The following is a 21,442-nucleotide window of genomic DNA, read 5'->3' on the forward strand; positions in this document are numbered from 1 at the left end:
AAAAAATACATCATAAAATACTAGTCAAAGTTTTTATAGTTAGACTCTAAAAATGAAAACGTAACAACTAAAAGTGAACGAAGGGAGTATTAGATAAAGAAATAAAATATACTCTGTCCCAATTTATGTGACTCTTTTCATTTTTCGAGAGTCTAATAGTTTCAGTTTGATCGGAAATTTGCGCGTAAAATTTTCAATTTTTTTGAAATGAAATTTAGATATTTTTAAACTACGTACAAAGTATTATAAAACACAATAATTGACAATTCAAAATAATTTAAAGATTTATGAAAAAATTATAGTCAAAAATAAATTTATTTAAATCTCGAAATCTTAAAAGTGTTATATAAATTGGGACGGAGTAGATATGTGACCTACTCTAAAAAGGGAGAATACTCAAAAGCTTAATCCTTTTTGTTCAGCATATAATGGCGATTTCTCCAAGTGCTACCTTAACATCTCAATTCCTCAATTGTCACAGACCAAATGACCATAAATGCCCTTCCTCTTCTTCACTCTCTTTCAGTAAGTTGATGATTCTATCTTGTTTAACATATTTTTAATTATCAATTTCAATATTGGTTGAATTGGCAAATTAATAGTTTTTATTGCTTGTGAAATTTGTTGGGTTTAGTGCTTTTACTATACTGCATCTTGGGTATTTGGGTTCATTGATAGATCTTTTTTGAATAATTATCAAGACCATAGTTTTGGATTTACCTTAAATTCACATTTTATCTGTAAAGACTCAATTTTTAGTTAATTTATACCATTTGATATGTTTTTGATAACTGAGAAATCTATCATTTGAGGAGCAGTGGTGCACGATTCAAAACTCGATGGATAATGGGTAATCCAAACGTTATAGCGGTGGTTTGGTATGGGGGATGAGATTTAGTACAGGATAAATAATCCGGGGACTAACTAATACCCCTAACCAAATGCACAATGAATCCGAGATTATTATCCCTTGTCCCTCATGTGCACTTACCACTTGATTTTATCATGTTCAATGGAAGTATTTTTATTTATTTGTAATGGTACTCTTTGCTCGGACTCTTCAAAAATGTCGACGGATGTCGGATCCTCCGAAAATAGTGTATTTTTGAACGATCCGACACGTGTACGGCAACATTTTTGGAGAGTCCGAGCAACTTATTTGTAACATGTACTTTTTTCTGGTTGCCTAGTTGGTAATTTGGTTGCTCATCTTTTAGGAAATGTTTATATATTGGTTATATCAATATCAAATTTTTATTAGATGGAGTGTATAAGGATGTTTAAGACCATACAATGCCATTCCAGAGGTTTGTTTTGTATATTTTTCTTATGTGTTGAACTCTAAATGGAAGAAGTTTAGTTTGTACTTTGGAGGGTTCGGTATGGGGCTTCTGTAGGATTCGAAGGTTGGAGGTTCCAAAGAAAGAAAAAGAAAAGGTTCCAAGACAACCCTGTTTATGTTAAATTGGTATACTAAAGCTTGCTTATCATGGTTATATTCTGGCTTCTGCTGTAGAATGTTCAATAAAATGTGTCTGTGTTTATTATAGTAAGAATTTTTCATCTTTTTCTTTTTCAAATCAAGAAAGCGTTAACATTGTAAGGATATTTCCTTCCGGTGGTTACTTATCATAGCATTTGCCTTTTTTGTTCTTTTTATGGATCGTGATTTTAACTTCTTATAGTGTGTGGGGAGATCATCAGATGATATATCTCACCCTTTCTTAATGCCGCATATGGTCATTAAGGAGTTAATGGCATTATGCAAACTCTAACTTTGATAGTGCACATCTAGACACCACAACTTGGTCTCAATTGACCACTGAACACTCCAACTTGTCCCCACTGTGTCTCGTGGACACTCGATGAAGACATGACATATATTTAGTAGAGGTGTCTAGATGATCATTTTGTGAGTTAGTGCTTAATTGACACAGCGGATCTAGATGATCATTTTGTGAGTTGGAGTGCTTAACTGACACAATGGAGACGAGTTGAGGTGTCTAGATGTGCATACTCAAAGTTGGAGTGTTGATGCCAAGTTAAAGTGTCTATCTATGTATTATTCCATGATTAAATCATTTTGGTAGGCATCAATATAGTGTGCACTCTGATCCCCTCTCAAGTTCTGAATTTATTTGAAAGTATCTCAGCAAGTAAAATGCTTGACTTTAACGATTAAAAAAATGGTCTTTACTGTTTCCATGGTTTAACCAGCTACGTGGGAGAGTGTTTCATGAGATTAGGCAGAATATATTTGTCTTTTTCTGTAGTCTTTTATGTTTCATGTTAACTTACCTTTCTTCTTAGCTAATCCATTTAGTTTCCGATATGTCTTATGATGTATATTGCTATTTCAAAGTTTCTAACTAATTCTAGGAATGATTCTAATGTGACATACCTTCATCGTGTTTTAGGTAAATCAAACTCAAGTACCCTACTTATTGGTCCTTCAAGTGTATCATCACGAAATGGACAGAAAGCTAGGAGATCTTTCCATGTTCATGGCTTGTTTGGTGGCAAAAAGGATAATAACGGTGATGATAATTCCTCAAAGGTGCAGAATATTCTCTTCTTTAATTGATACAAAAACATAATATGTGCAAAATTCTCGCAGGAGTCTACTTGATTGTTATGTAAATTTGAATTAAACCATGTTCTGGACAACCCTGCATGAAATCTCCATACAATCCTTAGTACGGTTTTCCTGTAGTATCATCTTTTACCCTTTGGGGTTTGTTGTCTTGGATGTGAGGTTATACATTTTTCATAGCTTTATCATTACATGAGACGGTGCCGTACCGCCATTTCTTTTGGCAATAATGAGTACTTGGTTGATTATATTTTGGCAATAATGAAGGATACACGGGTTTGCTTTCAAGTTAATCTCCTTTAAGTATCAGTTTAAGATTAGACTGACATAAGTGGACCAATGGATTTGTTGCTAATGTGTCTAATCATCCAGGAATCGGTAACCACTCCACAAAGTTCTGTTAGAAGAAAATGAAGTAGCAAAGTTGTCCATGAGTGTTTAGGTTCAGCACATTTTCAACTTGCTTTGATGGATCTCCAAATTTGATACTTTTCAATGAAGGGGAAAAAGCATGTATCAATATAACAAAATAAGTTTAATGGGAGGCGAAGATGTCCTAAAATACGACATTAACAAAATAATGCTAGTAACAAAATAGCAAGCGCAGCGATCTTTTTTTTTTTTGATGAAGTAATAGATTTCATTTAAGGCATCAAGTAGATGCAAATAGTAGATAAAAGAGTGAGATCAAAAGTGAGTTTGTTAGCTCCATTACAATGAGCCCTATACTAAAGATAAGGAGCTAGCGATATCCTTGAAGTTGTCTCGGGAGTTTACAGGGGACAAATTACTCCAGCTATACAAAAAAATAAGACATTTAGCAAGCTCATCGATCTTTTGAAGCATTCTTTTGGTGCAAGTCTGTAAATTTCACTATCAAGATACTAAGAGCAGAGTTCCATATCAATATTGAGAAATTCTTAAACGGGATAATCATAGAAGATGAACATTGAAGACTTGTTGAGGATTTACCCTCGATTTGAAGGGGACAAAATACGATAATAAAGCCAATAAAAGAGAGACAGAGAGATGACTTTATGTAATTTTTATGGTTCTTCAATTATGCCTACATCTAGCAACGAGGAGGAATAATTCCATTATATTAGAAATATATACCAGAGAGTACAGAAAAAATAAATAGCGATGACACTCCAATTTACTCAAGAGAATGTCTCACGAATCTACTTAAACAGAAATTGCTCATGGTACATAATGAGAGATGATACTTCAATTTACTCAAGAGAATATCCTATAAATTTACTTAAAACTATTTTTAAAATCTTATAAATTTACTTAAAACAATAAAACATGTCTTATAAGTTTACTTAAACAAAAATTCTTCTAAGTGTTTCTGAAAACTCTAATAGTCTGATATTTAGCCTCAGAATTTTCTGATAAAAGACTGAGAAGAATACTTGCTGCAAGACTTGATGAAAATGAGGGAAAAGATTCTCGTCCACCCTTTATCAAGGAGAGTCCCTCTCTATTCATAGTTCTGAGGCATATATTATTTGTCTCTTTTCTTCTACATGGATTTCCATGTATTTGAAAGATTTTAGTTGGTGCAGCAATTATGTACTGTCTGTGTATTGATCGTTATATCAAATAGTACCTATGGAATGTATGCTATTGACCGTTCATAGATTATTTTTTTCTTAGGTTTTGTATCTAGCTTCCTACTCATGTATAGTCATTTTGGCTTTAGAAAAAAGCGTAGTATGGTTGTTGGTGGTGGTCTTCCGTGATATCAAAATCATCATGTTTCTTTGACATGATTAATCTAACTTTAATCCAGGCTGGAGTACTTGGAAACATGCAAAATCTGTATGAAACTGTAAAGAAGGCACAAATGGTTGTTCAAGTCGAGGCAGTACGTGTGCAGAAAGAACTTGCAGCGTAGGTGTTCCTGATAAATTTTTCCATACTCGTTTTCTGATTTGCAGTCACTCTTCCATTACTCTGTACTCTAAATTCTCGTGTTACCTTTCTGTCTTAATTTGCAGTGCAGAGTTTGATGGCTATTGTGAAGGTGAACTTATAAAGGTATTGATGAGCTTTTTGTTTCTCTCCTTATCCCCTCCACATTTCTCTCATATGGACACCGATAAACCTGCAAAGATTCAAAAATCGTGCTTGAAATGGTTCTCTTTGATGTCTAGTGACTGCTTACGTTTTGATCTGGACTGTTCTGTAGGCAACACTTTCTGGTAACCAACAGCCAGTGCGCATTGAAATAACTGACGCTGCAATGGACATGGGATCTGATGTAAGTTTATATGTTTGTGGCTATTCAAACTTAACACCGTCTCAAAATTAAATTCAGATAGGCTGTCGCTAGACAGCATGGTTGGGTGAAGTAGAAGCAAACCAAGTATTAGATTCTTATTTCTACATGTCTAGTTGAGTTTTAGTATATGCTTTGATTAGAGAGTCTTGTGATTTATACGAACGTTTTGGAGAGCACATGTAAGTAAATCCATGATATCAGTTTGCTCTTTGAATAAAAAGGGAAGCCCGGAGCACTAAGCATCTCCTGCAGTCACACAGGGTCCGAAGAAGGGCCACACTCCAAGGGGGTGTGATATGTTCTAACTCTTTGAATATCGCGCTATTATATGAGTCTTGTTATTCTTTCTATTGAGCATGTTTGTATGTTTGGTGGATGCAGAAACTCTCACTTCTAGTAACAGAGGCGTACAGGGACGCGCATCAGAAAAGTGTAGTGGTGAGAAAAAAAAGAAGTATCTTTGTGATATATATATAGTAATGGTTTTCATGCTTTTCTTCGATACGATGCAAAATAATGTCTTTGAATGTCCTTCAGGCAATGAAGGAGAGAATGAACAATCTTGCTCAGAGCTTAGGGATGCCAGCAGGATTAGAAGGAATGAAGTAATTTAGATAACCAGAAAATAAGCTCCAATTTTGTTTATAAAGAGCAGCACTTTTAATTATTTGAGTTGCCAACTTAGATTTTTCCTTTTGTGCAAACACAGTGAAGCAATATATAAGTCCTCATCCAAATATTTGCTATTTGTCATTTCTCTTAATGCGAGTTTCAATAATAATCTCATTTATGTCATTTCTTTTAACGCGATACAAATATAGTCATTTGATACGAAGCAAACTATATAATAAGCTCAAGAAATTAAAATTTTGATATGAATAAAGTTGGTATCCTAGGATGTGTAATTTTGGTTGCAAAGAAAACATTTGGAAATTACATGTCTCGATTTTATCCACTTTTGAATTGACACACCTATTAAGAAAACAGTTATTGACAGAAGTTTTATCATTTTATCCCCTATTGAAGTGGATTAATTAAAACTTGAGATTTTCAAGAGTTCTACATTTTTCAAAGTAATTTAATTGAGTAAAAGGTAAAAAAAAATTGGAAAAAAGAAAAGTGGACAATTTTTTAAGAATAATTTTTAGTCACAGGATGATTTAAATTTTTTTGATTATTTGATTCTCGACATTCGAACTTGTCATATAATTTTATTTTATTTTGATTCTCGAAATTCGATCTTTGTCATATTTTTTTTTATTTGATTCTTGAAATTCAAACTTTTCAAATAAGGATAAAAGTATTGCTTGATCCCTCCTCTTTTTTTTTTATTTTTTTGGGGGGGGGGGGGGGGGGGTGTAGAGGAAAAAGAATTGGCAGCTAATTTGGGACATAAAATATGTGTTCAGATTTACCATTTTTCGATTTGTTCTTTCATTGATGTGGCCTGTTAAATCTCATCTTTTATAGACCCACTCAAGCTCAACAAAATCCAACATTCTCAATCAATCAATCCGAATAATCAAAGACTGTGGGGGGGGGGGGGGGTAGGTGAGGCCCTTAAATGAAAAAATTAAATAAAAGTGGAGAAATTTAGATAATTTTCACAAATATGAAATTTCCATGAACAAAGACAAAAAAGAAATCAAACTTTTATTTAATATTGAGACAAAGTAAACAACAAATTAAATAAATAAAAGAATATAATTAAAGAGTTATTAATGACCAAGAAGGCCACCCACCACCTATCCAATAATTAAAAAAATTAAAATCACTTCAAAGCCAAAAGCCTACTAAAACCCCAAAAGCCACAACCAAACTAGCCTTCAAACTAACAGTATTGCTAGTAGGAGCTATAGCTGGACCATCAAATTCTACCGGAGACGGTACTGGTGCATCCGCGTATCTCCTCTTAGATAATGTCACCACAACCAATTTTTGTCCTTGTTCACAATTCCCTTTCACACCACTAATAAAATAATATGCCCCTGAATGTTCTAACACTATCTTTGTGTTCCCATCATTATGCATTGCAATTGGACTTGATGTGTTACATGTCACATAATCCCTCTTGCTCACTTCCAAAACTGAATCTTTTGCTCCATCATACTTCCACACTGACAAAAAAAAAAAAATTGAGTTAAAATTTTCACTCAGAGGTTCAAAACACGAAAAAAGGAGTTCAGGGGTCCAGGGGTCCGCTCCTGATTTGTCCCTTCTAACATTTTATGGTTGCACTAGTAGTATCCCTCTGTTTCAATTTATATGTCATAAATACGATTTAAAGTATAATGAGAATGCAAATTATAAAGTTGAGATTTTTTTAACATACCAAGAGAATCTCCAACTAGGAATCGCGATTTTTCAGCCCAACGATTGAGGGAATCCGATTCGGAGGATGGGATTTTCCAAGAATCAGTTTTTCCACCAACCAAATGGTCTCTGGCTTCTGTGAAGCTCAATAGACTGGAAAACAGAATTGCCATTACAAACACATTTCTTGAAAAAACGGCCATTGAGTATGAAGCAATTAGCTCAAAAACAGTTTTTTTTCGATGATTATGTAGCTTTCGAAAAGGTAAAATTGAAGGCAGATGAATAATTTGTTTGATGATTTTACAAAAGTCTATAGATTTATTGTAATATATATAGTGTAGAGAAAACTAGCCGTTAAGAGTTAAATTGCAGCTAAAAAGGAGCAAGAAAACTAGCCGTTAAAATAATAGGGCTGAAGGATACTAACGGTTAAATTTTTGTTGGGCTTTTTTATATTCTTACTTGGGCTTGGAGGGTCTCTAGCCCAACTTTAGATGAAAGCCCAAAGTGCAGTAAAAGAGGTCGAAGGAGAACAAAGGGAAATTTTTTTTGGGCAAATTACAGAAATCACATACTTTTAAGGCAAAATTACAATTTATCCCTTAAAAGTTTATAATTACAGAAATCCCTCAAACGGATACAATAATATAAGTGTTGATACATTAATCTAATGTGCGAGATACATTAATCGTTAAGGAAGATACATTACATTTTATACATGATACACTAATCTGATGTACATTTTATACATGATACACTATCTGATGCGCGAGATACACTAATATGATGCACGAGATACACTAATCTGATGTACATTTTATACTATACATGATACACTATCTGATGCACGAGATACACTAATCTGATGAGCGAAAATGAGGGATTTTGGAAATTTGTAAAACTTATAGGGGATAATGGTAATAAGTAAACTAAAAGGTGGGATTTCTGCAATTTTTCCAAAAAAATATTCAATGTTTTAATTCATGTGACACGATTTGATTAAACATAAAGTTTAAGAAGAAAAAGACTTTTGAGGTTTTGTAGCATAAAAAAAAATCTTTTACATGTGTTCGGAAACGACTATTATTTAAATTAGTTAATTATATAAAATATTTCACCAAAACTTAATTATACATGTCAATTTCAATGAAAATACTACTAGGAAAGGGTTCGAAATATATTTAAATTTTGATCAAAGTTTAAATATATTTCAGACATTTTTCCCCTAATAAAACTAAGGTGACATGCTTGAAGTGAATAAGCTAACGTTTATTTTGCAAGGAGACACTTGTGCAATTGAGACTAAACAATATTATGATAATTTAAAGAGAAAGAGTATTTCCAATGCCTCTAAATTTGATGTAAATTATTAGTTTCAAATTTTGAATTATTGAGAACTTTAAAAATACTCTTTTACTTAACTAATTTAGGAATGTATTCAACATTTCTCTCGACTTTTTATTAAGAGTCCCATACTCTAAAACCTCTTGCTATATGTGACAGATAAAAAATGTAACTAAGTTTAGTTAATCAAATAGAAGGATATTTTTAAGACTAATAATTTGAACCAAATTCAAAAATATTTTCTATACTTTTCTCTAATTTAAAGTATTTAATTAATTTTACTCATAAGTTTAAGATGATATACATACGCCATCACTTATCCTCTAAATAAGAAAAACTCAAGTAGTAACAAAACCAAACAAAATTGAAAAAATGCCACATGTTAAAGTACATGCAAAAGCAAACTTCTCATAACATGACACAAAAGAGTAACGTGTCTACTCATCTCCTCATACCTACACCAAACTTCTACATAAATATATATGAAGAAAAAAAAAATGTAACAAAGTCTTACAAAGAAAAATAAATAAAATAACTATAAAGTTTAGAAACTTTTATTTCTCAATATTAGAAGAAGAAATGGCTAGTGGTGATGTAAATAAGCCATGGCGAAATTTACCGTATAGTCCGGGCACTATGGCGCTAGGCGCTGCTGTTGTTGTTGGCGGTATTTGGTACTACATGACTTACATCAACAAGAAATCGCAACCACCTCTTGCGAGGGTACCCTCGGGTACTGTTCGTCCCGAGGATACTTCTCGCAAGTAGATGTAATCAGAGACGGATTCAGAATTTTAAATAATGTACTTGTACTTTTTTGAGGATACTCTTTGCAAATAGATGTAGTTGGAATTTCAATCTCTTTTAATTTAAGAAATATTTATTTGTGTTGGAAATATTGAGTTCCATTGTTAACTTATTGATTATAAGCTACATCTATCTTACGCAAGTAGTTAGAGGCCAATTAAGAATTTTAATTTTTTTTATGAATATTTAACGAGTTTTAGTTTTTACCTATGTATATTTGTGTTGGAAATATTGTAAGCTACATCTGCCTTGAGCTCTTGTAATTTTTTTTATAACTTTTTGTACAATTGGTTTTTAGGACCTTTTTGAAATTTGAAATCAGGCTTCATCGAGTATTAATGTTTTTATCAGCATTAGTTAAGTGCTAAATTAATGTCGCTATAGTCTTTTCAGGATATATACAAAGAGAGTTAGTTGTCTTATTATTAATTAGATTATATTTAGTGATAATTAAGTTATTGTCATTAATTAAATTATTTTTGATATTTGATATAATTTTAGTTTAGGATAACAAGATTGATTTCTTTTCATTTTTAAATTCCATGATATTTTTTTCGAAGGGAGTAATATGTTAATAGCTTAATATGCATTACCTTGTGGCAGCACTAGGAGGGTTGCTGGGTTACATAATACTTGTTACAATTTTAGTAAATGAAACACTATAATTTTCAAAACTATCAAAATAGAAAAAAGAAATTGAACTGTTGTACAATCATAGCTCAACTTATAAGAATATCCACTTCTAATTTCACTAATTTAAAAGTTAATTAATACTTCTAATTTCACTAATTTAGAAATAGTTAATCAACTAGATACACGTTATCAAATTTTTAGGTGTGTTCAAATATGTTTGTATTTAGATTTATGCATCTCTGGATGCATAGAATTAAAATTAAGTCTTGAATACATTATTCACAAATAGATTTACATCTATTTAAGATATATAGATAAATCTCACTCATTTCCTTTACTTTCCTCCTATCTCATTTGTCATTTTCATGTCTCGCTTGTGTATCATGTACTTTAAATATATGTCAATTATGTACTTTAAATATATGTCAATTATATCAGATACATGTATATAATGTATATTTAGTGTGATTCACATATTTCTGGATATGTTATATAATATAGTGTGTATTTAATATAATTCGTCTATATACACCGTATAGAACTCGAGAAGGTCTCATTTGGAGAAGCGTTTGTCAGTAACCAAAGCTTTACTTGAATTATATTGCGAGGCTGACAGAATTCAATCCATAAACCTGTGTATCCAGTGTGACTTGAACACAGATGTGGTTGCCTTCCTCTCTAAAAGAGGTCTCAAATTCGAGCTCTAAAAATTAATAACTTTTTTTTTAATAAAAAACATTTTTCTCCAAATAAAATTTACACTGTATAAATTCAAAATAATTAAATTATTAAAAACCATTACTAAACATAGAATGAGTAATAAAAAACAATATGCCACACAACAATAAAAAGAAAAAGGAATCAATGTTTTTCTTTTTCAAATTTTATGTCACGTAAATTAAAATAAATAAAATAACATATATTATAATTGTGCATAGATAAAATTGTTTCTTTTTTAATTAAAGTCGCAGATTCAATTCTTAATTACTATTACTTTTTATGATTAAAGGTCTCAAATTTAAACCTCGAGAATAATAAGACCTATGCACCACAAAGTAACTATGAGTCATCATCAACCGAACACTATAAAAAGAGACACATGTAATGTGTACGTGTCATTTTTTCAGTCCTCTACTTCCTAATAAAATCATGCAAAATGAAAAACCCTAATTTTCTTTTTCACTTTAATTTCTAATATTCCACTCCCCAAAACAAAGCAAAAAAAAATAAAAAATTTAATAATGGCAGGAAATAATGAAGAATGGAGAAAAATGGCAGATACACACAAAATGAGTCCAGAGGAAGTGAAAAAAGCTGGAGTTGAGTCCTCAAGGAGACCACCAGGTCATAATCCAGGTACTCTAAAACGATGATTAGAATTATACGAGTTTTAAATTGTTTTTTAGAAGTGACTTGGTTGTTGATTAGAGTTATACTCGTATTAAAAATATAAGAATTTTAATTTAGTTATGCTAAAATTACTTGGACAAGATTAAGTAATTTCATTTATTTTTTTACTTTGTATAAATAATACAAAAATTAACTTGTAACTTATATTTGATTTATTTATGTGAGATTGCAAAATGATAATTAAATGTTGTATTGAATTTTATGCAGAGCAATTAAAAAGTTACTAAAATTGGTATTAATTAATTAAACTCATTTTATTTCATATTAACTAAATTTGTGGAAAAATATTGAAGAACAAAATTTAAGTCACAATTTTCACCATTGATAACTTTATAAGTAGTCTAATTTATCTCTTATAAAATATAAAATTTTAATAAATAAACAATCACAATTTTCACCATTGTCCTCACTGAGAAATATAACTTTGTAAGTGGTCTATTTTATCTTTTATAAAATATAAAATTTTAATAAATAAAAGGGTAAATATGAAAAAAGAAAATTGGGACATTCCCTTCAAAATTTGAACAATTAGAAAACCCTCGAAAATTCAATTATTATGGAATAGAGGGAGTATTAATTTTCCATAGTAAATATGCACAAGTGCTAAAGTCTTATCGATATTATTTAATTCTAATTAAATATTAAATCTAGTGTTATTCAATGTTGCATTAGGTTCTAGCGGTATTTACAAAACAGTTTCAAAACGTAAAAGGTAAATTTAATAGAAGTTAAGTTATTATCGTTAATTAATTATTGCTAAAGATTAATCTTGTCACTAGTGACACGAAATTTAAAAGAGGAGACTTTTGTCGTATATCAGAAGATTAGATAATAGAGCTAACAATTTTTTTTTTAATTTGTTAAATTTAAATCTTGAATCCGTCTCTGTACAGGTACTGTACTACATCAAAGAGGGCGTTTGCCTTATAGCATTACTACAATGACTATCGCCGGTTTAGCTATCACCGGTGCGGTTTGGTACGGTACTATGTACGCGATGAAGAAACCCGAAGCTTCCGCCGTCGACGTTGCCAAGGTAGCCACCGGAGTTGGTGGCCCTAAAGATACTCATCCTCGCAAGTGACTCATAAAAGAAAAAAAATTACTATAGTAGCATTATTTGCTTAATTTTCTCAACTTATAACCCTTTTTAAACGTTTGTTTCGAATTTATTTCATCACTTTAGATTTATGCGATTAAATTTAAATTAGATTTCAAGTCGTAGAAATTTGTTCTTGAATTTCAACAATTTCACACATATTCGAATGCTAAAATTTGAAATGTATTAAATTTTACAAACTTAAATCATTAATGTCGAGTTAATAATAAATTAAACTTGTAAAAATGATGATTTTATCTATGTTTTGGGGTTATTTTTGTTGAACAAATAGTAAATCTAACATAAGTTTCGATTCCTATTTAACCCTTCAAGTTTTTTTTGTCAAAGAAAATTAGAAATGAGGATTCGCATCGGAAAAGATTTATTAATAACTCATAAAGTAGAAAAATTGGTTCCGATACAACACCTCTTGAACGAGGCTTCTAAAGTAAGTTATTGATTTCTAAATCAATCTCCGCTATCTAAATCACTAAAACGAGAAAGAGATTTGTCATTGCAATGAAAACTAAGCTAACACCTAAAATAGAACTAGCACTAGCATGATCCCCTGTTGGAGTTGGTGCTGGTGCATCAGCCGATGGTGCATCAGCTGATGCACTCGCAGGAGTATCAGCTGATGCACTCGCAGGAGTATCTGCAGTTGGTGCATTGGACTTGGGTGGTAAATGATGTGGAGCCGGTGCAGGGGAAGCCTCTGTAGGGGTCTCTGCAGCCTCTGATACTGGTGCAGGCCCTACATCAGTACCAGGGGCAGGGGTTGCAGATGATCCATGGGGCGATGATTCTGGTGCAGGCCCTGTGTCAGTACCGGGGGCAGGGGCTGCAGATGATCCATGGGGCGAATAAGCTGGAGAGTATGTTGGTGCACTACTAATTGGGGCAGGGGCATGTGGCGAAGACGGTGGAGGAGATGCTTGTGTTGATGAATCGATCCCCGATGGAATAATAACATTGCTAATTTGCAATATCGAAATATTATAAGGTTGCGATGCAATAGATTTAACTAGTTTTGACCCGAGTGTTTCTCCTTTTGCAGCTGAGCCTAATGAAATACTTCCAGTACCCAAATCAGTCATGTTCAAAAACCCTTGATCGTTATTCGCATAACCTGTCGTCTGAAACAGAGTAGGTGTCTTCATGGTCTTGTTAGGCAACATCTGCATCTTTGGAACGTCATAATAGTCAAGTAAGACGTGCACACGCATGATGTTAGCTATCACGTCTTGCGACATCCCCTTGAGGGGCGATAAGTTGTTGTTTTCAACAACTAGGACAGTGATGGTCTGCCGCGAATTGATCGCGGCAGCCACTCCTGTTTGAGTTAGGTAATTGTTGAAATTGCTATAAGATGAGTAATGGTTAAGTAGAGAAGTAATGTTAAAAGACTTAGCTTGGGATAACAAGAGGAAGAGGAAAAAAGTTACTAGTGAAGTGTTGAAATTAACCATTTTTGGATTATATTAAAATATTGTTTGATTCGATTTGATTTTGATGTGATGGTGGTTAGAAGAAAATGAAAAGGTAGAATATTTATAATGAAATATGAGGACTTAGTGTGTGGGGGGAGAAATAATTTGTGCCTATTTTAGAGGTGACTAATTTTGTTTAGTGGATAGGAGGATATGGTGGAAGAGAATAATCATTCTTTTTGGGACAGTTGTTATACTTACACAACACTAACCTTGTCTTAATAATCTAATTACATAAGATCTTGTAAGCATAATTTTCTCGTATTGTGAATTTACTTTTGACCATACCTAGGAAAATTGCGTTGATATAGAAGAAAAAGTCTCTTTGTTCGATTAATTTTAAATTCTATGCACTGTCAGCAAGAGCAAAAATAGTAATTAGATAATTAGGTTATTTATAAATTAATTAAAGAGTAATATCTATGGTAAGTATTCATTGGTAATTAACCTAATGAAAAATAATAATTAAAATATAATAATAGATTAAACTACGTATGCTTTTTTATATTAAAAGTTTTTATTTTGTCAATATATATGACTTAAATTGGAGGAGTAAAAATAGTTATTCAGTTGAAACAAGTGTCTTTGTTAAAGGTTAATATCTATTGTAAGTATTCATCGGTAATTAACCTAATGAAAATAATAATTAAGTAACATATAATAATAGGTTAAACTATATATGCTTTTTTGTATTAAATTTTTTTTATATTGTCAATATATATAACTTAAATTGTATGAGTAAAATAGTTATTCAGTTAAAATAAGCGACTTTTTTGGAAATCACTGAACTTTGTAAAGGGATCTAGTGTATAATGTATGAGTTTATCGAAAGAAATCTATTAAATAACTATAAATATTTTACTGTATATTCAATCATTATTATATATTAAATCATGGATTTTTCCCTATTCCAATGTACAACTTATACTAAAACAGCAAATCTTGCCAATCTTAGAAATTTAATACTTCCTCATCCCCTATATTAAAAATAGATGTCCATTTTCATTTGTTTGATTTGCAAAATGAAGAGATACTTGCATTATTTTTTTCTTTTTGTCTTTAAGACTAAGAAAATTGAAGAAAGTATTTAAAACTGCAACTTCACCAACTGGTAAAGGAACACATTTCATAAGTTGTAAGAAATTACATGATATCTGAACTCTATCGAACAAAAAAAGAAGCTTTTGTTCTGAACTAAATACTAAAATATTGTAATAATCTTATGTTCAAAACTTTGGATATTCAATTGTAATCTTCTACAGCATTCTTGTTGACAGACAAACCAGTGAACTGGAGAATCAATCAATCAATCTTCACAGACGAGTAGATGAGTCTTGTGAACCAGAAGCATGCGTAGAAACCGATGGTACCGGTCAGGACGAAAAATGCATATGAAGCAATCAACATGTAACCGAAATATAAGATCCCGGAAACAGGCTTAGTGATGTCAAGCTTGGTGAAGAAATAGAAGGTAGCGTAAAGGAACAGGTAAAGTGCGGACGAGCCTGATGTCAAGTAGGATCTCCACCACCACAAGTAGTCCTCACTGCATAACTGGAAATAGCATAGTACGATGGTTATCTCAGCACAGGTGACTATCAGGATGACAAAAACGATGAAGAGGAAACCAAAGAGGTAGTAAAACTGGTTCAGCCAGATTGAGGTGAGAATGAAAAAGAGCTCAATGAAGACGGCTCCAAATGGAAGTATGCCTCCAATGAGAACTGAGAAGATGGGGTTCATGTACCAAGCCTGCTCTGGGATCTGCCTGGGTATTTTATTTGTCTTTACTGGATCCTCAATGGTTGGCTTTCTAAAACCAACGTAACTGCCAACAAACACAAGAGGGACTGATATTCCGAACCATAAGAACACCAAAGCAAACATTGTTCCAAATGGCACAGCCCCAGATGATTTTTGACCCCAGATGAGTGCATTTAACACGAAGAAGATGACAAAGACAGTAGCTGGAAACAAAAACGCTGTCCTGAGAGCGATTCTCTTCCATTCTGTACCTTTAAACATCTTATAAAGACGGGAAGCAGAGTAGCCCGCAAAGAGTCCCATGAAAACCCAGAGCAAGAGCATTGCAGTCATTAGCCCACCCCGATTTGAAGGGGAGAGGAACCCCAAGACGGCAAACATCATGGTCACAAGCATCATACCGAAAAACTGTACACCAGTTCCAACATAGACACAAAGCAAATCCGAGTTACTTGGAGGCCTGAAAACATCTGAATGGACTAGTTTCCATCCTGTTTCTTCCTGTGCCTCCTCCTGGGTTTCCAGTTCGTTATACTTGGAAATGTCACGATAAAGTGTTCTCAACATTATCATTGCCACCATGCCTGATAGGAACAGCACAATCATTAAAGAATTTACTATCGAGAACCAGTGTATCTGATCATCAGCCATCAAAAGATAGGCATCCCATCTTGAGGCCCACTTCACATCACTCTCCTGCAATACAAACCAGAGAATCATACAAAATGTGTTTTATATAATACCAAAATCCCCTATAAATCTCAAAAGGTTAAACAGAAAAATGATAACATATAAAATTACAAAAAAGACTAGTAACTTCTCCCTCCATCCCAAAACAAGTGTCACCTTAGCAAAAAAATTGTCCCAAAATACGCGTCACCTTAGAAATTCAATATAAAAATTAGTAGTATTTTTTCTAACTATATCCTTATACTCCAACTTTTTAACAGTGTTAAATTTTCAAGAGATATTTATTAAATAGGGGTAGTTTAGTAAACTACACATTGTATTTATTGATTTCTTAATGAACACGATTTTTGCTAAGGTTACACTTGTTTTGGGATGGGGGAAGTATCACATTGAGTAGCCATATCTAACAAGATTCGATAAGTTACCTGGAATTCAACATCATATGTAAATATGATTTCTTGGTTAGCCTCAACCTCTTGAGGAGAATTTGAGTTAGATACTGTCCGTTTTGCATGTGGATCACATGTTGTTAAACGAGTATTGTCAGCCCATTTGCCATCATATTCATGCTTAACACTGGAAATATTATCAGCCATATCAGTTCTTTGGCACCAAAAGATTAAACAATAAGAGCAAGTGAAATCTTACACATTACATTATGCCTCAGCCTATAAGTGCAGACAGAAATATGAGTAGTCTTGAAAAACAAACCTAAATGGCATGACCTCAAATCCCACAATTCTGGCCGAGTCTGTCTGCAAATCTTTATGGTACTTGACAGTAAATGTCAAGTGGTTATGGATGAAATGCTTCTCATCCTTGCTCTGCAGGCAATCACACGAGACAAATGAGTAGACCATAATGAAATTTAGCTCTACTACATATAGAATCAGTTCTACATCGTGTCATGGGAAGTAAAATAAAATTCCTTACTCCAGCATATTGTCCTTTTACACCAATATAAACTCCCTGCTGATAGGCAGGAGGGGCATCTTGCTCTAACCTCCGAACTGGAACAACTAAAGGCAGATTATCTAGTATCCTGACACATGAATCCAGAAAATTGTTAGAAAGAGTAGTTAAGAAGAATATGATACTTTTAAAAGGCCGGAAAATGACACTGTTTCCTCAAGAGAATAATTGACCTACATGTTCACACGATATTCATCTTCAATTTTTTCTTTAAATTCCTTAGCTGTCTTGTCATCAAGTACAAGCCTACAAACAACATGACACATCTCTGGCTCCCTCATTTTAAACTGCAGTATAAACATACAACTAAAAGTTTAGAGGTCAGTTATCATAAGATAAAGTAAATAAATCAAGTGATGAAGTAGATGAAGCTGACCGTAAAAGGGGAGTTCTCAATTCGATCACCACGAAGCACTTCTCCAAGATTTTCTCTGCTATCAATGATATTTTCTGGACGACAGAAAGGAACAGAATAGAACGAATAAGGAAGCTGAGTTTTTGTAGAGGTCAGCTTGTTCACTTTCACAGACAGAAGATCTCCCTGCAACAAACATTGTCACCTTCCAGAGTCAGAAAAGCCTATGGATTCCCTTCTTTTAGGGTTAAGAATAAACTCCCAATGATTTTAAAAAATAAACTCACCCTGCCCAAGAACATGTAAAGGAACTTTCACACAACAAAATCTATATACAATTTATCCAGCTTGCACTACTCACCAATGAAACAAATAGGTGCCTAATTTTTTCGGGCATAATCTGACCTAGATATATGTGAGGTGACCCAACAAGTCTATATAATCTGCTTATACACAACTACAATTCTTCATCAAAAACAATTCTTCTGCATCATTGTATTCATTCTCTCTCTGCATTAAGCAGAATTGGTGTAACTATGCCTCAATGCCATTTTTATTCATTCTCAGCTTTCTCACAATAGTTTTCCTTATTCATTCAATTGGTGAATCCAGATGGTTTAAAATTCAACATCTCACCAATCAAGGTAAATATAAACCATCAAACCCAATTAGATTCTACAACAGTAGCCACACATACACACAAATCAAAGTACCAAAATTAAACACAAAACCATACCTAGACCCCAGCAGAGATCTGTAAACCTAACACAAATTAAACAGTAAATAACCTAACAAAGCATTTAATACACACACACTCACTCCCTTAGACAGGATATTCAAACACAGTAATTAAAATAAAAATGTTTGACACTTTGCTTCCAGATATTCAAACAAAAATAAACTTTCAAGTTTCATCAACAATTTAAAATGTGCAGTTTTCACCACTTTGACAACCGCTTTGATACTAGAAGAATTCATCACATATAGTAATTTATATGCTGCTTTGGAATATCCACATTTTTATATTCTTTTTTTAAAAAAAGTGATTAATCTAGCAGATCTAGCTTCAGACCTAAGTCAAGTTACCTCTTGATATCTGAAAATAACAACAAAAAAGCAATGCTCCTGCATTTTGTGCACACACATGCATAAACATTTTGATACGAGAAGAATTGCATTGTATATAGTAATTAATACGCAGATTTGGAATATCTACATTTTTATTAACGCGTAGTCCGGTGCACAAAGCATCCCATGTTAGCAGGGTCTGCGGAAGGCTGCCGCCCCGAGGGGTGTGATGTAGACAATCAACACTAATGCAAGCATTAATGAGTAATGACTGCTTCTAGGTCACACGAAGACAACTTTACCGTTTCTCCAAGGCTCCCCTATTATCTACATTTGTATTTATCAAAAAAAAAAAAAGTGATAATCCAACCGATCTAGCTTCAAACTTCAGCCAAATTGCCTCATGATATCCGAAACTATCAACAAAAATAACAATGCACCTCCATTTTGTGCACACACATACATGAAACATCTTCGTACGAGAAGAATTGCATCTTATATAGTAATTTATACGCAGCTTCGCAATACCTACAGAAGTGATTAATGTAACTGATCTAGCTTCAAACTTTAGCCAAATTGCCTCATGCTATCCAAAAATAACAATACACCTCCATTTTGTACACATACGTAAAACATTTTGATACGAGAAGAATTGCATCATATATAGTAACTTATTCACAGCTTTGAAATATCTAGTTATCTACATTATCATTTTTTTAAAAAAAAAGTGACTACTAACCGGTCTAGCTTCAAACTTTAGCCAAATTGCCTCATCATAAGCGTAAATAATAACAAAAATAACAATGCACCTCCATTTTTGTGCACACACATTCGTGAAACATTTTGATATGAGAAGAATTGCATGATATATAGCAATTTATATGCTACGTTTTTTTATTTATCTAAAAAAGGAAGTGATTAATCCAACCGATCTAGCTTTAAACTTTTTTGATGACAAGGGAAACCCGCAGCCGCTACCCTTTGGGTGCGCACAGGGTAAAACCCCTGCTCCTACGCAATAGTACTCGCAAACCACCAATCTAGCTTTAAACTTTAGCCAAATTGCCTCATCATAAGCGTAAATAATAACAAAAATAACAATGCACCTCCATTTTTGTGCACACACATTCGTGAAACATTTTGATATGAGAAGAATTGCATGATATATAGCAATTTATATGCTACGTTTTTTTATTTATCTAAAAAAGGAAGTGATTAATCCAACCGATCTAGCTTTAAACTTTTTTGATGACAAGGGAACCCCGCAGCCGCTACCCTTTGGGTGCGCACAGGGTAAAACCCCTGCTCCTACGCAATAGCTCGCAAACCACCAATCTAGCTTTAAACTTTAGCCAAATTGCCTCATGAAATCCGATAATAACAACAAAAACAACAATACACCCCCGTTTTGTGTACACACATACATAAAACATCCTGACACAAGAAAAATTGCATCATATATAGTAATTTATACGCAGCTTCGGAATATCTACATTTCCATTTTTCCAACAAGAGTGATTAATCTAGCCGATCAAGCTTCAAAATTTAGCCAATTTTCCTCATGAAATCCCAAAATAACAATGCACCTCCATTTTGTGTACACACATTAGAAGAATTACATCGTATATAGTAATTTATACACAGCTTCGGAATATCTACATTTTTTTTTTATTTTTCCAACAAGAGTGATTAATCTAACCGATCTAAATTCAAACTTTAGCCAAATTGCCTCATGATATCCGAAAATAACAATGACACACATACGTAAACATGAAGAAATTTCGAGAAAAAATGCTGACCTTTTGGAAATCTTCAGGCGCAACACCGGGGAGATAGAAAGAGGAGGCATTGTGAAATGTAAGCAGAAGAGAAATAGCGCAAATCAATGAAGGAATTAGCAGAGATCGCCGAGCTCTTCCCATGGTAAAAAATGGCGTTTAGATTTGGGAATTGGAGTTTCTTCAGATCCAAAAAAATACACCGAGACCAGCGTTTTTTGCTATATAAATGCGTTTTTCAGGGTCCCACTTGGTGAAAAAAAAGTACTCATATATTTTTTAATTTAATAAGTATTTGTTTAGAATCGTGATAAATTTGACCTGTGAAAGATAGTATAGTATAATTCCGTATACACTATACAATCAAACTTTTCTATAATAACATTATTGAGTTTGAGATTCTTGATTGTTTGTAGTGACGAGCGACTCAAATTTCTTTATAATAATATCGTTAGTTTTAGATTTCTTTTATTATTATAGCGATTGATTGTTATACAATTCATAACGATATTTGCTATTTAAATAAATTATTATAGGCAAAATAGGTACATATAATTTTTTTAAAAATATATTGTTTGTATTAATTTAATTGGTTTCAAGATTTTTCCTAAATAAATCGAGGTCTTCATTTCTTAATGTTATTATAGGTAGGAACTTTAAGTCTCATCTTAAACTTAATCATATTTTGTATAGAAAAGGAAAATTATTTAATGATGAAAATATATATTTCTTTTGACATATGGTGTATTAAAATATTTGATCAAAATCTCTTGACCTATAATTAATAATTTATGAGATTATATTTCTTATCAAAGATAATTGTTATAAAAGAGTAA

At 32.8% G+C, this 21,442-nt stretch overlaps 5 protein-coding genes across 5 annotated transcripts; 2 read left to right on the forward strand and 3 right to left on the reverse strand.

Annotated features, from left to right (window-relative positions):
• Positions 1 to 396: 396 nt before the first annotated feature.
• LOC102593509 (nucleoid-associated protein At4g30620, chloroplastic-like) lies at positions 397 to 5,626 on the forward strand. Its single transcript, XM_006357025.2, has 7 exons — positions 397 to 525; positions 2,418 to 2,557; positions 4,389 to 4,489; positions 4,597 to 4,636; positions 4,788 to 4,859; positions 5,262 to 5,318; positions 5,418 to 5,626. Exons 1-7 carry the CDS (start codon positions 429 to 431, stop codon positions 5,487 to 5,489), a joined length of 579 nt encoding a protein of 192 aa, XP_006357087.1. The 5' UTR covers positions 397 to 428; the 3' UTR covers positions 5,490 to 5,626.
• Positions 5,627 to 6,553: 927 nt separating this feature from the next.
• Positions 6,554 to 7,501, reverse strand: LOC102593831 (early nodulin-like protein 1). Its single transcript, XM_006357026.2, has 2 exons — positions 7,213 to 7,501; positions 6,554 to 6,997 (listed from the first exon to the last, which is right to left on the reverse strand). The coding sequence occupies exons 1-2, from the start codon at positions 7,394 to 7,396 to the stop codon at positions 6,657 to 6,659; spliced, it is 525 nt and encodes a 174-aa protein (XP_006357088.1). The 5' UTR covers positions 7,397 to 7,501; the 3' UTR covers positions 6,554 to 6,656.
• Positions 7,502 to 11,221: 3,720 nt separating this feature from the next.
• On the forward strand, positions 11,222 to 12,474 carry LOC102594143 (uncharacterized). The gene is made up of 2 exons (XM_006357027.1): positions 11,222 to 11,336; positions 12,284 to 12,474. The coding sequence occupies exons 1-2, from the start codon at positions 11,222 to 11,224 to the stop codon at positions 12,472 to 12,474; spliced, it is 306 nt and encodes a 101-aa protein (XP_006357089.1).
• A 497-nt stretch (positions 12,475 to 12,971) lies between these two features.
• On the reverse strand, positions 12,972 to 13,958 carry LOC102601747 (fasciclin-like arabinogalactan protein 14). The gene has a single exon (XM_006357046.1). It carries the CDS (start codon positions 13,956 to 13,958, stop codon positions 12,972 to 12,974), a length of 987 nt encoding a protein of 328 aa, XP_006357108.1.
• A 1,107-nt stretch (positions 13,959 to 15,065) lies between these two features.
• On the reverse strand, positions 15,066 to 20,798 carry LOC102594477 (transmembrane 9 superfamily member 8-like). The gene is made up of 7 exons (XM_006357028.2): positions 20,628 to 20,798; positions 17,782 to 17,946; positions 17,583 to 17,692; positions 17,367 to 17,475; positions 17,145 to 17,257; positions 16,859 to 17,009; positions 15,066 to 16,439 (listed from the first exon to the last, which is right to left on the reverse strand). Exons 1-7 carry the CDS (start codon positions 20,748 to 20,750, stop codon positions 15,282 to 15,284), a joined length of 1,929 nt encoding a protein of 642 aa, XP_006357090.1. The 5' UTR covers positions 20,751 to 20,798; the 3' UTR covers positions 15,066 to 15,281.
• Between the last annotated feature and the right edge of the window lie 644 nt (positions 20,799 to 21,442).

The sequence above is a fragment of the Solanum tuberosum genome, unplaced genomic scaffold (assembly GCF_000226075.1).
Source record: "Solanum tuberosum cultivar DM 1-3 516 R44 unplaced genomic scaffold, SolTub_3.0 scf00240, whole genome shotgun sequence".
Classification (NCBI taxonomy): Eukaryota; Viridiplantae; Streptophyta; class Magnoliopsida; order Solanales; family Solanaceae; genus Solanum; species Solanum tuberosum.

Coding starts and splice junctions, on each gene's coding strand:
- LOC102601747 (XM_006357046.1), bottom strand. CDS start 13,958: ATGGTTAATTTCAACACTTCACTAGTAACTTTTTTCCTCTTCCTCTTG.
- LOC102594477 (XM_006357028.2), bottom strand. CDS start 20,750: ATGGGAAGAGCTCGGCGATCTCTGCTAATTCCTTCATTGATTTGCGCT. Junction 17,947..20,627: donor CGCCTGAAGATTTCCAAAAG/GTCAGCATTTTT, acceptor TGTTTGTTGCAG/GGAGATCTTCTGTCTGTGAA. Junction 17,693..17,781: donor TTGAGAACTCCCCTTTTACG/GTCAGCTTCATC, acceptor TTTATACTGCAG/TTTAAAATGAGGGAGCCAGA.
- LOC102593831 (XM_006357026.2), bottom strand. CDS start 7,396: ATGGCCGTTTTTTCAAGAAATGTGTTTGTAATGGCAATTCTGTTTTCC. Junction 6,998..7,212: donor CCTAGTTGGAGATTCTCTTG/GTATGTTAAAAA, acceptor TTTTTTTGTCAG/TGTGGAAGTATGATGGAGCA.
- LOC102594143 (XM_006357027.1), top strand. CDS start 11,222: ATGGCAGGAAATAATGAAGAATGGAGAAAAATGGCAGATACACACAAA. Junction 11,337..12,283: donor ACCACCAGGTCATAATCCAG/GTACTCTAAAAC, acceptor GTCTCTGTACAG/GTACTGTACTACATCAAAGA.
- LOC102593509 (XM_006357025.2), top strand. CDS start 429: ATGGCGATTTCTCCAAGTGCTACCTTAACATCTCAATTCCTCAATTGT. Junction 4,860..5,261: donor CAATGGACATGGGATCTGAT/GTAAGTTTATAT, acceptor TGGTGGATGCAG/AAACTCTCACTTCTAGTAAC. Junction 5,319..5,417: donor CGCATCAGAAAAGTGTAGTG/GTGAGAAAAAAA, acceptor AATGTCCTTCAG/GCAATGAAGGAGAGAATGAA.